General features: G+C 45.7%; 1 protein-coding gene across 7 annotated transcripts in view; it reads left to right on the forward strand.

Moving 5' to 3' along the window:
* LOC113016073 (nck-associated protein 5) overlaps nucleotides 1–14385 on the forward strand; it is a 184935-nt gene that overhangs the window by 72217 nt on the left and 98333 nt on the right. The window contains exon 1 of one of the 7 annotated variants that reach the window (XM_026158590.1): nucleotides 3867–4045. The exons of the other annotated variants lie outside the window; for them this stretch is intronic. Within the exon in view, the coding sequence (XP_026014375.1) occupies nucleotides 4017–4045 (29 nt within the window). The 5' untranslated portion in view covers nucleotides 3867–4016. Of the gene's footprint in view, nucleotides 1–3866; nucleotides 4046–14385 lie in introns of those variants that run through there. 7 annotated transcript variants of the gene reach the window in all.

The raw sequence follows: 14385 nt of genomic DNA on the forward strand, positions 1-14385 counted from the left end.
CTAACCCGAAAGGACCTCAGAGGTGCTGACACTCACGCTACATGCAGCCACAGCCAGCATACCTCAGACCACCCTGCACCCTATTACAAATCCATATCGACCCACCGGCCCTCCGGCCACTGTCCCAGCACCGGCCTGTCTCCTTCCCTGTACCCCCTCCTCCCTGTGGAATGCTAACCTTGTCCGAGTGTGTGTGTGTGTGTGTGTGACAGTGGTGGAGCCAGGCTGGCTGTGTGGGCGGCCGAGTGTTTCCAAATAGTGGAATCTGTCACTGACACCCCTGGCAGAGCAATAAGCGGCGCCTTAATGAGCTCAGCAGATCACTCAGCACACACACACACACACACACACACACACGTGCACGTTCATATACGCATATGAATTTTGCAAACATCATGCGCACACACTTACACAATGGTGTTAGTGGACTTAATTATCACTGTGACAACGTATGGATTATATTTTGCACGTATTGCATGAAGACACGCACACAATAAACTGTAAATAAAGGATGGGAGTTGCCACCCTGACTTTACATATTAATTAGTGAAGTGACGATTTCAGCTCACGCTCACAGGCTTGGTTAGCAGGGTGCATAAGTGCATAGCACAGACGCAGATAGCTGCTAATTAGTGCTGAGTATCATACAGATAAAAGAAAAGAATTTCACCCAGCAACACTGGCACGAAGAATTCTTAGGCTGTCAGTACAGTTGTTATTGCATTAATAAGAGTCCAAAGAGCTCTAACAGCACAAATGCAGTCACGACATCCAGTTCGGTAACAAGTGGAAAGACATCTATAGGCCTGGCTAGCTAGAATCACCTGTCATTATGCCACACACAACTTTCAGCCCTAATAATGGCGGGGAAAAGGGTTTTGTTGTGCTGGGCTATAAATATGTGCTTACAGTAAGGGTGGTCTACAGGGATTGACTCTTTCAGACATGGCTTCATTTTTCAGTCCCAGACGTTGTGCACGTGTACAGTCAGACTGTAGTCTATATAGTAGTGTGCAAAAGTCTTGAATCACCCCATGTTTCTTGATATTTTGCTTTGTAAATGGGAAATAGATGCAGTGATTTACTGAAATATGTGCAAACATACATGTAAACACACACTAAAGGCAAAAAAAACAGAGATTGTACAATTCTAACAAGCTCAAAAGTCAGTATTTGGTGTGACCACCTTTATTCTTCAGCACAGTCTGAACTCTTTTAGGCAGCTTCCTTCCTTCCACTGAGACAATTTCTGATGAGGCTTCAGTAGATGATCAGCTGATTCATCTTTAGAAATGAAAAGAAAATGATGTGTTTCTGTGACAGGTTGCCAGAAACAAAGTGGCTAAAGATACCATTTAAAACCAGTTCGTTGCTGAGTTGTCTTTTATGTGTTGTCACAGCACTTGTTCATCCCTTCAGTTATGTTTCTTTTGATGATTCATAGGTCAGTGTTACGTGGCTTAACAAAAAATGCTTCGGTACAAGGACTGGACTAAAAATCAGTGAAAAAGAAACCAATGTCCAAACAAACCAGAAGAAACAAGAAGAAGAAACTTGGAGACGTTTTGCTCAAGAGGAGTGAAGAAGGTCTAGCTTGGAAGCAAAATATAAAGATATGAGGGGCAGCTGAAGACAAATATGCACCCGTGCACATCCACCAGTGTATACCTAAAATGTACGGACTTTAACTTCACATGCTTTCACAAACCCATTCATTATGCAATTACAGTTGTCAGCCCATGCACACACACACACACACACACACACACACACACACACACACACACACACACACACACACACACACACACACACACACAATCATGCAGATATGCACTTATGGTACCATCATTATGTAGTTAAATGGAAGTAAACAAAGCTAAGCAAACAAGCATCGCTTATTTCCTGCAGGAAAAAAACACAGTGAGCCTCACATCTGTTGCACTGCACAGCGCTACTCGCTGTTTCGGCGCTCCCCGTCGATCAAATTAAAGCCGATATTTCTTGATTACTGTGCGCGTCCTTGTGTTAATGCTGACTCAGCCATTCATTCATCTGTCTTTATTTTTTTTAACCCAAATGGGACAATGGTGTGTAATTGGTGACCACCTGCTCGTAAAATCAAATCTCGCTCGCTCCACATTCAGATTTCCCCTCACGAGACAGCTGCGCTTATGATAAACACAATTACCCCGCTCTGCGTGACACTTTGGTCACGAGCGCAATCATCGGTCATCATGAATCTCTCAGAGTTTTATGATGACAAATGACAATGTCGCTGCCGGCTTTAGGAGACATCTGATAATGAGTGTCACTTTTTTGGGGCGGTTTATTTACCTTCCCTTATCTTGACGTGAGCAAGCCGCTCCATCAGCCTCCTGCAGACTCATTTTGCTTCGCGTGATTGTTTGCTGAGGACATCACTGACAGTGGCTGTAGAGCACAGTGGCAGCGATGGCCCCAGCTCTAAGTTTCCCCTGTCCTTTCTTTACCCTCTTTAACTGAGCACTCCTGTCACCGGGACCCTTTTAATTCTCCCCTTTTCACCCATCCGGTGCCCGCCTCCTCCTGCACTGGTCCTATTGGGGAGTAGACAATAGAACCCCCCCATCACCCTCCTCTTCTTCCCCACTTTTGCCTCTTCATCCCCCCCCTTCTCATCTCCATCCTGCCTGGGTTGAGGCTGCGGGCTTCATGCTGCAGTTAGTCACAGCCATTCAGCTGGGACTGATTGTGATTGTGGCAGATGGGCCGGAGTCACTCGGCCCAGCAGACCCAAGCACTGCTTTCTTTTTCCTTTTTTTTCTCCTCCTCCTCGCCTTCTCCTTCACTTTTCGTCTTTTCGCTCTCCTCCTTGCTCTTGATCTCTTCCTCGGTTGTCTCTATCTGTCTTTTGTCAGCACGCTTGTCTCTTTGTGTTGCGGTGTTTTCCCCGTCCACATTTCTCTCTCTTTTTTTTTGTACAAGGGCTCAATTTGGCCGGCTTAGGCCTCAGAGTAGGTGGTTGTCAGATCATTTAATGGGGACTGACACCCCCCCCCCCTCCCCGATCTCCCCACAGAGCTCCCAATTTGACTATTTTCCCATTTTTGCAACTTTCTGTATGATCAAACAAGGGTGCCAGCCTCAGGAAAGGATCGACCAGGTGTGCAGGGAGACAGAGTGACTACCTGAAAGTTGCAACTTTGCCACATTTTTGCATGTGTGAGCTCTTCTGTTCCCCCCCCCCCCCTGCTCTGAAAGGAGTCCACTTAGTGGAACATTACAAGCCGGCTGCTGCTTGCCTGTTCATGTCCCCTTGTTTGAGGTAAAGATTTGCACCCCCCCCCCCCCCCCCCCCAGCCTACAACGCTGTTGTCACCCCCCACCTCCTAAAAAAAACCAACTCCTCCTTCTCCGTGCAAACCCCCACCCCAGCCTCCCGGCCCTCTCTTTCCCCCCTGAGGAAAGATCCACCTTCAGAGAGGCAGCAGAGCAGCCGTCTCCCTGAACACATGTTAAACGTCCTGTAAGCCCGAGGAAGAGGAGGAGGGAGGCAGTCACAGAGAGAGAGGGAGAGGGAGGCTCGGAGACAGACAGCATGAGAGAGAAAGAGATAGAAGCGGAGACAGACTGAGGAGAGAAATATTCGGAGGAAAGATAAAGCCGGGAGGTGGGGTGGTGGGCGGCAGATCGGAGGCACAAAACACTCGGTGTGTTTGTGCGTGTGTGTAAAGAGGAGCCTCGGAGCGCTGAGGGAAGCGTGCATGTAGCAGGAAGGGAGAAGGGAAAGCGGTGTATCGGGAGAAGTCGGTGCACGCCGGCAGAGTGAGGGAGGCATCAGAGTAGGGGAAAAAGGAGGGGGTGGGGGGTGGGAAGCAAGGACTTTGAGAGCGAGGAAGAGGGAAAGGCAGTCCGGGGCAGAGCCGGCAGCGCTCTGTTTGTGGATGTAAACTTTGTCATCTGCGGGATCAGTCGGACAGCAGCTGCGGAGCAGGAGGAAAGCGTGCCAGTGGATTACCATGCGTGTCCTCTGAATGCACCAGGATGCTGCGTCTCCACGAGGGTAAGGAGCGAGCCGGCGTCAGCCGCTCATGACATGGCAAAAAAAGAAAGAAAGAAACCTTGTTTTCTTGTAAGATTTGATTGTGACTGAAGTACGCTTGGCTTGTTTGGGGATTTAAGATGTGCATCACATGCATGCCGGCAGGTTCACTGTTACCTCGTTTAGGCTTCCTTACTTTGTCCCGAGCTGCAATATTTCCAAGTAATGCCCCAGAGGGGGACATGTTTCATATAGAAGGACTGCACACATGTGCGATTTGCACTGATTTGCGAGGGGAATCGCATGTTCTGTTGCTAGTGGCAACAGCATGGGGTCAGGGGTGCTGCATAGAAAAAACAACCCACTTTGTTTCTGACTGATAACACCAGGAAACAGACAAAGTGGAGGTTAAAGAAGCCCGGCTTTGCAGGGATTTGTATGTGCAGGAATGCATAGGCTTCAATTCTTTCCTTATACACTCACTCTCTCTGTCTCGCTTGCTCAGGCAGATTAAGATTTCCTATCCAGCCCACTAATCCCACACTGAAATGAGCTGAACTGGTTGAGGTGGTGGACAATAATATGGAATATTATGTATATATAGTCTTTCCCAGTGATGTGGCGTTAAGACCAGCAGTGTCAAAGTCACGGCAGGTCAGTAGGGGGGGGGTCTTCCCTTATAGGCAGCCTAATTTGCAGCAGACAGATAGATGCTCAGTGCTTGGTGCCTGCAGCCATCGCAGGGATGCCGGGGCGGCTTTATGTTTTTGGGCTGACTTTGTTATCTCTATAAACAGAACTGCTGGGGAATAGAGAAATGAGAGCATGGGAGAGCATGGGAGGTATCATCACTCTCTTGCTGGTGTTGTCAAAGCGCCAGAGAGAAATGCCATTCTGTCTTTTTTTGAGTTAAAGAGAGCTTTTTTTTTGCCCTGGGAACTGGTGCTTCCCATCACAAGAGCAAAAAATAGCATCTGGCATGGAGTGGATGCTTTACAGCTGGGAATGCCAATGAATGTAGGCAATCTATGTGAAGGGTAACAAACAGCAGATTAAAAGGTGTTAACTTAAAGCACATTACGGTTGCAGCAGTACCCCAGTATATGAGGCACTTAGGTATATACTGAGGTATTCAGCAGCGAGCGGCCAAACAAAGCCCTAAAAACTCAGCTTCATACTTGACACTGATCCCCCCGACACACACACACACACACACACACACACACACACACACACACACACACACACACACACACACACACACACCATGTTATCTGCTATTTGTTTATGATTTCTTTTGCACCAGCACGTTCCTGACGCCCAGTTTCCACCGCAAAAAAGGTAGCACCAGTATTGCAGACGTCAGAAGCACCTACGCGAACCAACCTTGATTTATTTACCCCTAAATCCTGCTGCTGGCTGGTTCTCAGAAGGCCACCAAGAAGAAGTTATTGGAAGGGATGGAAACGGAGACAAATTGAGGGTGGACATGTGTCAGCTGTTTGGTCTGGTTTCAGTTTAGAGCGTTTATCGGGGAGCACAGGAGCAGTCATTGATATCAACCCCACCGACCACGGGGGAGGCAGATGTGTTGCCACAGTGGGCAGTTTGAGCCTGTTGCCCTCTCTGAAACCTACCTGGGGATTACTGGATAAGAGGATTGCCAAGTGGAGGGATTTGATTTTATAGAATTAAAACTGTAATTCTCTCCATCCCAGCCATGCCACAGTGCAACCATTATTATCATCCGCCCCCCGTTTGCCCCCGGTGCCACACTCTTTTATGACACACTTACTTCATTACTGCATCGTGTGTCCTACATTTAGCCAGCTTTGATTTAACGGTCAAAAGGAGTTCATCACGTGCTGGTGGAAGTTTTGCCATAAGTTCGTTGGTTGGAGTAAACAGTGAGTGCTGCAGTGGTTTGGATGCTGGATGCTGAGCCTAAACGACCCACATAAGCCTTCCTGGAACGTGACAACCATCCCCACTGAAGGGGAAAACAGTCAACCCTACAATATGCTGGACAAGCGTGTTAGAGTTTGCTATATTTGAGGATTATTTGCATAGTTAGCTGTGAAAAAAATCTATGGTTTCTTTGCCCTGTTTCTAGTGCAGCAGTAGTCCCACCACACTGCCGATTTTGGGCTGTTTTCCAGTTTTTGCTAGCAGATTGAAAAGGACTGATGCACCTTTACAGCTTCACATGTGGGCAGAATTTATTTGATTTCTGTAAACAGATCAACAAAGTGTACCACAGATGCCAAAAACAGACAACTTTTAACCAGGAAACTGAGTCTTGAGTCCTGTGTGGGCCTATTTTTCAGTTTGGGGTGTTTTCAGAGGCTATTATTGGTTATTCATAGAAGAAAATGATGGTTTGGGTTAAAATAAAGTATTTGTTGCTTAAGTGAACTTGATGCATCTACTACAACAGCCTTCAGCTGCAGGTCAAATATCTGGATTCCTCAAAATCTTCAAGAACCTCAAAGAAGTCCAGCAGCTTTCATACCAAGCACTTTTGACCACTTTGACCTGGCACTTCTTCGCAGCACCACCAGAGGTTGTTTGCATCTTGAACACATTTTCATGTCACGTTGACAGCTTATGAAACAGCCTACGGGATTGCTGTTGGAGGACAGTCTTGACAGATGACATAACCTGAGTGTTTACTTGTCAAACAAAGGCTGAGAAAAGACGACTGTATTTTCTTTCCACCAGTCTGCCTCACTCTCACTCCTGTGCATCCGATTTTCCCAACTTTTCCTCCTCCCCTTTGGTCTCCTCCCCGTATGTGGCGCTCTGTATTCGGTGACCCTCAGCTACCACTCTGGGCTCAGGTCAAACAGAATTACTGAGGAATGTTCCTCTGTTCAATGGCTGGCCCAGTGGGCCTCAGCATGGGAGCACTTCCCCTTCATTGACAGCCAGAGGACTTTCATTTTGAAGGAGGGAGGGGGTTGAGGGCTCCTTCCAGACAAACTTTCCCATATAATTCCCAGAGTCTTTGCAGCGCTGATCGGCACCGTGGAGCCGTAAGCCAGTTTAATGATGTATATGTGTGAGGCACATTTCAGGATCTTGCCCACTTGAGTCTTGTTGAGACACTCTGCTTCTGTGACTGCAGGCCATCCAGCTCAATTAAGGCTGCTTTGAATGCATTCCTCCCCCCCTATCCCCCTCAAACTGCACATAGGATCCCTAAAAACAGTATGCAGAGCTCCGTCAGGCTAATACAAACCTGTTTTTGCCAATACATCATCTGAAAAAAAAAAAAGCTTGGTAAAGAATCCTGACATTTTGCGACGCAGCTATTTTTTTGGATGCATGCAGCCACAACACATTTAATTCCAACTGAAGTCTCATGCTTTGGATGTTAACAAGTTGGAAATGCAGAACAATTGGATTATCAGATGTCTTTTTTTCTTTTTCTATCCTCCTCTGTCTCCCCGTTGGCTCAAGTTAGAGCAATGTCACTCGGGAAAAATATAAAGTTTAATGGTCTGACACAATTTATAACCAATAAAAGGCTTTTATTTGCTAGCTATCAATGGTCTATTGCATGAGCTGACTGTTTTGCCTGGAGACAAAGCATTGCCCAGACACCCTCGCTGACTGTTAAGTGATGTCATTAGAGCTGGAGCATTTTTGTGGTTTCTAAACAGATGAACTTGCTCCATTTGAGTTCAAAAAGGTGCGAAAACTTCTGGGTTGGGTTTTTTTTTTTGCATTTAAACTGCCTGTTTTCCAGTCAAAACTGGCTTAAAATATTGCCTCTGTACAGAAAGCTTCTTGGCTTGCAAATTTTTTCCTTTGTAAGGGCTTTTATTGATAAGTCTTAGTGTTGGAAGGGGGGGGGGGGAGCAAATCCCCAAATTGGATTTGTTTTTTAGGTCATAGCACTGCATGCCAACAGTTTACAAGATAATATGGTGTTGTCCTTGTTTACTTTACACAGGCTGACACACTTTCACAGTGCGTGCACGCACCTCACAAGTTTTCTCGCTCAAAGCAGTCTAAGCCTGATTTGCCAGTGCTCCCACTTGTTTCATATTTCTCTCCTCGTCACGGTGACGCTTTCAACGGAGTGAGCCGTTTATGAGGTTGGAAAAGGGGGTCAGTGTCGTATTTGAGGTTGCACGGGGGCGGGGAATGTCAACAAACTTCAGCTCCCCTCTATCTTGGCTGTAAATCGTCGGATAATAGTGAGAGAAACATGCGGGACCGTGTCCAGAGGCTGAAGGTGTTGGCGCAGCTGGAAAGGAAATGGAGAGAGGCTGCTGGAGAAGCTCACCTTTTGAAGCTGTAAAACTCTTTTCCAAACACTTCTCTTGTTGTATTTTAGCCGTTTGGTGACAGTCTTTACTTAGAGTGAATTACGGCAGCGTGCAGATGCTTTTAACTGCTTGGTTACCAACATGCCAGAGGGCAAGAACAGGAGCGCTATGGCAATTTTGTGAACACGTAAAAGAGAATTACTGGGACCAGACATACTTAAAGATGGAAGCTACAGTGCAAAGTGACTCTAAGTAAAGCGATGCAACTAAACGCATGAAAAACTGCCTGCATCACACATGGAGAATAGTTATATTAATGCCATGGCTTTTGCAACAGATAAGATAAGATAAGATAAGATAACCTTTATTAGTCCCACACGTGGGAAATTTGTTTTGTCACAGCAGGAAGTGGACAGTGCAAAAGTTATGAGGCAAAAATTAGAATACAATAAGAATAAATACAGTACACAACTGTACAGAATAGAATAAAATAAAATACTATATACAGTAGAATAAAATAAAATAAATATACAATAAGATAAAAATAGAATACAAATACAAATACTATATACAACTGAGTAAAAATACAACGATGACAGAAAGGATTATTGCACTTAGTATTATTGCATATGTATGGATGTGTGTGCTTGATCAGTTAAAGTCTTTATTATGGAGTCTGACAGCAGTGGGGAGGAAAGACCTGTGAAATCTCTCCGCCCCACACCGTGGGTGCCGCAGTCTCCCACTGAAGGATCTGCTCAGTGCTGTCACAGTCTGCTGCATGGGGTGGGAGATGTTGTCCAACAGGGATGACAGCTTAGCCGCCGTTCTCCTGTCACTCACCACCTCCACTGGGTCCAGAGGGCATCCTAGAACAGAGCTGGCCCTTCGGATCACCCTGTTCAGTCTCTTCCTGTCCCCAGCAGAGATGCTGCCGCCCCAGCAGACCACGCCATAAAAGATAGCAGAAGCCACAACAGAGTCATAGAATTTCTTCAGGAGTGGGCCCTCCACTCCAAACGACCTGAGTCTCCGCAGCAGGTACAGCCTGCTCTGCCCTTTCCTGTAGAGGGCGTCTGAGTTATGAGCTTCCCAGGAACACTGAGGACACATATGTGTGCCCGCAGAGGTGGATTGCAGTAGAGATGGCTGACCCTTGGCTCAAATGCGTCTTGTTTGCAGCCCCTTTGTCTTTATTGTATATGCAGTGGCCGTTTGTCCGCTTCTGTAAAGGGCTACTGTTGTGTTGACAGCTGTTGTAAAATACCCTGTAGCCTCTGCATGGTCTCCATGAGTCAGCAGAACCTTCTAGCATTGTAGTACAGTAGTACACATGAGTCTCTGTTCCCCAATTACCTCAATGCAGGCTAGCCGGGGTGTGAAATACAGAACAATGGATGAAATGTGTGACTTGGTTATATGTATGTGGATGCATTTATAGCACTGAACATGCAAAAAGTGCTACATTAGCATTTGCATCTTCTGGCAGTAATGCACTGTTCAGGGTTACTGGACTTTTAAAGCTGAGAAGCCTGTGTGGAAAGGCTCACTGGAGTGGTGTTATTAAAACCTTCTGATGGTAATTTGAACATGTTCGTGCGTCTTTCAGAAAAACATCCTTAATGATTATATTAATCTGAAGTCTTCTGAAAATGTTGCTTTGTGCCTAAATGTGCACCATGCTCACTTTTCAATTGAAGATGTAATACTACTGAGTTCTAGTGACCTTTACTTGTCACTTTCAACAAAGTACATCTCACAGTAGCCATGTGCAAAACTATGGCTACCTGCTACTGTGAGATCTACTTTCCATCCATCCATTTTCTTAACATCCAGTTCATAGGTCACAGGGGAGCCTACCTCAGCTGTCATGGAGTGAGAGGTGCGGTTCCCTGTTGTCACCCCGTTACGCTCCAACCACGTATGTATATGTTGCATGTAGTTTGGCCTAGATCATAATTGCTTTTTTAAGACTTTCTTACAATAATTTGAGAACAAACGAAGGGTTCACGGAGATATTTTTTGGCATCTAACGTGATCAAATAAGCAGATGTTTGAACAAGCTTCTGTATCTGCCAAAATAATGTCCTTTTCAGACTCCTTTCTATTACTATCTCATTCCAAACATGTCTCTATCATGTCTAAAGGAGCACTTTAGGCACCTTGCCATGAACGTGATAAGGGGAGTAAGTTAGTTCTATGAACCAGAAACTTCAATCAGCTTTTGAAAGCTGAAATGGCTCATTGGAGGAGGATTTTGAGACTTTTGACTTCAATAATTTGAGTGAAAACTGACTGGAAGTGAAAACTTTCCAGCAATGAAACAAGTTGTTCCTTTCTGTTAATATGATGGCATCTCATCCTATGACTTACTTAGACTTAGTTCCTCCTACGCCAGGCGGCGCATCGGGCAGCTAGTGATCTCCATCGATGTCGGTCAGCAGCAACTGCTTCAGCTTCGTCCCAGGCAATGTCGACAGTTCTCAGATCGTCCATGAATGTTCGACGCCATGTGGTCTTTGGTCGGCCTTGCTTTAGCTTGCCAGTGCGTGGACGCCATGTCATGGCAATCTTAGCTGGGCGATGAGGGGGTAGGCGTAAAATATGGCCCGCAAAGCGGAAGCGCCTTTCTGCAACAACATCGGCTAATGGGCGGGTGCCTGCTCTTCGTAGGACCTCCTCATTTGTTATTCGGTCCCGGTAGGAAATTCTCAGGATTCGCCGCAGGCCACGTTGTTGAAGCACGTTCAGGTGTTGAATAATTGCACTTGTTGAGCGCCAGGTTTCACTAGCATAAAGTGCAGTAGGGAAGACGATAGAGTTCAGTAGTCTGATCTTGACCCTTACATTCAGGGAGGTCGAGTTCCAAATAGGTTGGAGACGTCGCAGGACACCAACTGCCTTCCCTACTCTGGCGTCGACATCCCGATCAGAGACCCCATCATTCGAGATGATGCTGCCAAGATATGTAAAATTCTCCACCTCTTCAGCACGTTGTTGGTTGATCATGACAGGAATGCGGGCACGTGCATAGCCAACTCGGAGTACCTTGGTTTTTTTGACGCTGATTCTTAATCCAACTTTCGTCGCCTCCCTCTGCAGGGCCGCGGTCAACTTTTGGAGGTCTTCCTGAGTCGAGCCCAGCAGGGCGATGTCATCTGCGAAGTCCAAGTCAGTGAGATTACGCGCTTCGTGCCAGGGCACACCAATGCCAGCTTGGTCAACTGATCGTCACATGATGAAGTCAATTACCAACAGGAAGAGGAAAGGGGATAGCACGCATCCTTGTCGGACGCCAGTATTGATCTTGAAGAAATCTGTGCAGCCGTCATCCGTCCGGACGCAGCAACGGGAGTTGGAGTAGAGACAACGAAAGGCATCTAAAAACTGCTGAGGGACTCCATAGTGGCGTAGGATAGCCCATAGAGTCAGCCGGTGGACGCTGTCAAAAGCCTTCTCGAAGGCAATGAAATTACTAGAAATCTTCCTTTGGTATTCCAATGTTTGTTCAATGATCATGCGGAGGGTGAAGATTTCCTCGACGCATGACCGGCCCCCCGAAACCCAGCCTGCTTTTCTCGCAATCGTTCGTTCACTGCGTGTTGTAGCCGATTCAAAAGAGCGAGGCAAAACACTTTCCCGGGTACCGACAGCAACGTGATGCCCCGCCAGTTGTTACAGTCACCCAGATCACCTTTTCTCATCCTATGAACGTTTAATGAATACAAGGTATATGTTTGTAGTCTTAAAGATGTCTTAAAGTATTTAAAGAACAATTTACGTAATAGGACCTATGTCTGAATGACAGTGTCACTTTATCAGACCGATGAAGGCATCAGCAGTACACATACCTACATGTCTAAAAGGATGGAAAAACATTTGAGAGTCTTGTAAAAACTCGATGTTGATGGAAAGACTATCACAGTAACCGATCAGGTTCAGCTTCATAGCAGATTGCTCAGCATCATCTCATTTTCCACCCAGGTCACCTGTAAATACCCAGACAAAGACATCAGCATGCCTCAAAAGGAACACTTATTAGAAGATCAAACAGCGCCTAAAATCCTCCCACACGTCGCCCTCTTAGTGTCACAAATATTTCTGTAGCTTTTCAACACAAACCCACCCATTTCATACCACTTCGGTCAGGTGAGGAAGTAAAATAGCCAACTTAGTCTCTTGATTGTCGTCACTCTTCACCACATCGCCAATTTTTCAATTCATTTCATCCTGCTTCTGTCTATGATAGCAGGCTTTTATTGCTGCCTTTAAGCGTGGCGTCTTGGCACACGCTGAGACATTCTTGGCCTTTAGACACAGTTGGGCTTCATCTCAAGCGTACAGAGCCTGTATAGATCTGCAGAGATGTTTTGTGTTCATCTCTGGAGAAGTATAATAATTTCTCAGGGACGAAAAAATAAAAAACTGGTTTTGTTTATCTTGTCCGAATCCATTTCACAAAAAACAGGAGAACTCCTATATCATGAGGTAATTGCAGTCTTTTGTGAAATGTGCCTCACTTAAACTCAATTATGTGTCAGAGGGTGCGACATAAGTTAGACAGCCATCACTGGGGAAAATTTTAAGCAAACACAAGATTACAACCTGTTGGAGTGTGAGTATGTGGCTGGGAATGCTTTTTGATAAGCTCTGTTTTCCTTCTCTTGCCCCATTTCCACATATCCCCTCAACTGTGTTTGCTAAGGTACAGCAACAGCACCTTTCCAGTTTGGAGTCATCTCTCATTTATGAATTGCACATGAAAGATTCAAAGTTGTCTGTAAATGTGTGTGTGTGCATGTCTTTGCATATCTTTGCAAGTGTGTTTGTACATGTGTGCTCAGCCATGTGCTTAAGATTGCCCCTCCGTGTGATCATGTCTAGCCCCATCCTCATTCTTCATGAGCCACGCTGGTGAGTAAACCCTCCCGACAGACAAGAAAGGCAGGCGGGCGGGTGCTGCAGCCATTTTTAAAGCACATCTGCTCATCCGCAATGTTTCGTTTCGTCTGGGCAGGAATGCATCTGTGGCTTGGAAACAATTGAGGTCAGGCCCTGCTCGCAGAATAAGAAAACATTTAGGTAGACAGACAGACAGCCAAGCAGGGGTAATCCACGCTTGGCAAATGCATTTCTCTCAGAGGATTCCTTATGTCTGATCTTTGTTACTTCATAAGTTTTGGAGAAGTTCTGGCCCACTAAACAGTGCATTTAAATCAGCGTCTTCACTCTGATTTTGAAGATTTTTGCAGAATTCTTTGAAGAGTTTCATGCCTCTTCAGGTGGCAGCTGTTGCCAGAGGCATTAAGCTATTCCACCCCATACATATTTGTGATACTGTATGTCTTAAACACCCTAAAAACACCATCAAATTTGGCACAAATGTAATCAGATCAAATCAAATCAAATCACTTTTATTGTCACATCACATGTGCAGGCACACTGGCACAGCACATGCGAGTGAAATTCTTGTGTGCGAGCCCCACAAGCAACAGAGATGTGCAAACACAACACAAACGAGCAAAATACAAGAATGGCCAACCTGAAACTAATAAATATATGTACAATATATAATAGTGTATGCATTTCTGGATGTGTATACTAAATATTTTCCTACGTGTGTGTGTGTGTGTGTGTGTGTGTGTGTGTGTATACACATTTTTACAAATTAAATAGTAAAAAAAAAAAAATAAAAAAAATAATAATAATAATAATAATACAATATATAAAATATACAGAGTTGAATATGTGCAAAACAAGTGGCATTTATATACAGTGTGGAGTGCATAATGTTGAAGTTCCAGTAGTGAAGCTGAGGTGTCTATGACGTGTTCAGTAGTCTGATGGCCTGATGGAAAAAGCTGTCTCTCAGTCTGCTGGTTCGGGACCGGATGCTGCAGAACCTCCTTCCTGATGGAAGCAGTCTGAACAGTTTATGGCTGGGGTGACTGGAGTCCTTGATGATCCTCCCCGCTTTCCTCAGGCACCGCTTCCTGTAGATGTCTTGGAGGGAGGGAAGCTCACCTCCAATTATCCGTTCAGAACATTGCACTACTCGCTGGAGAGCTTTGCAGTTGTAGGCGG

Source organism: Astatotilapia calliptera, chromosome 23, assembly GCF_900246225.1.
Source record: "Astatotilapia calliptera chromosome 23, fAstCal1.2, whole genome shotgun sequence".
In the NCBI taxonomy this organism is placed as follows: domain Eukaryota; kingdom Metazoa; phylum Chordata; class Actinopteri; order Cichliformes; family Cichlidae; genus Astatotilapia; species Astatotilapia calliptera.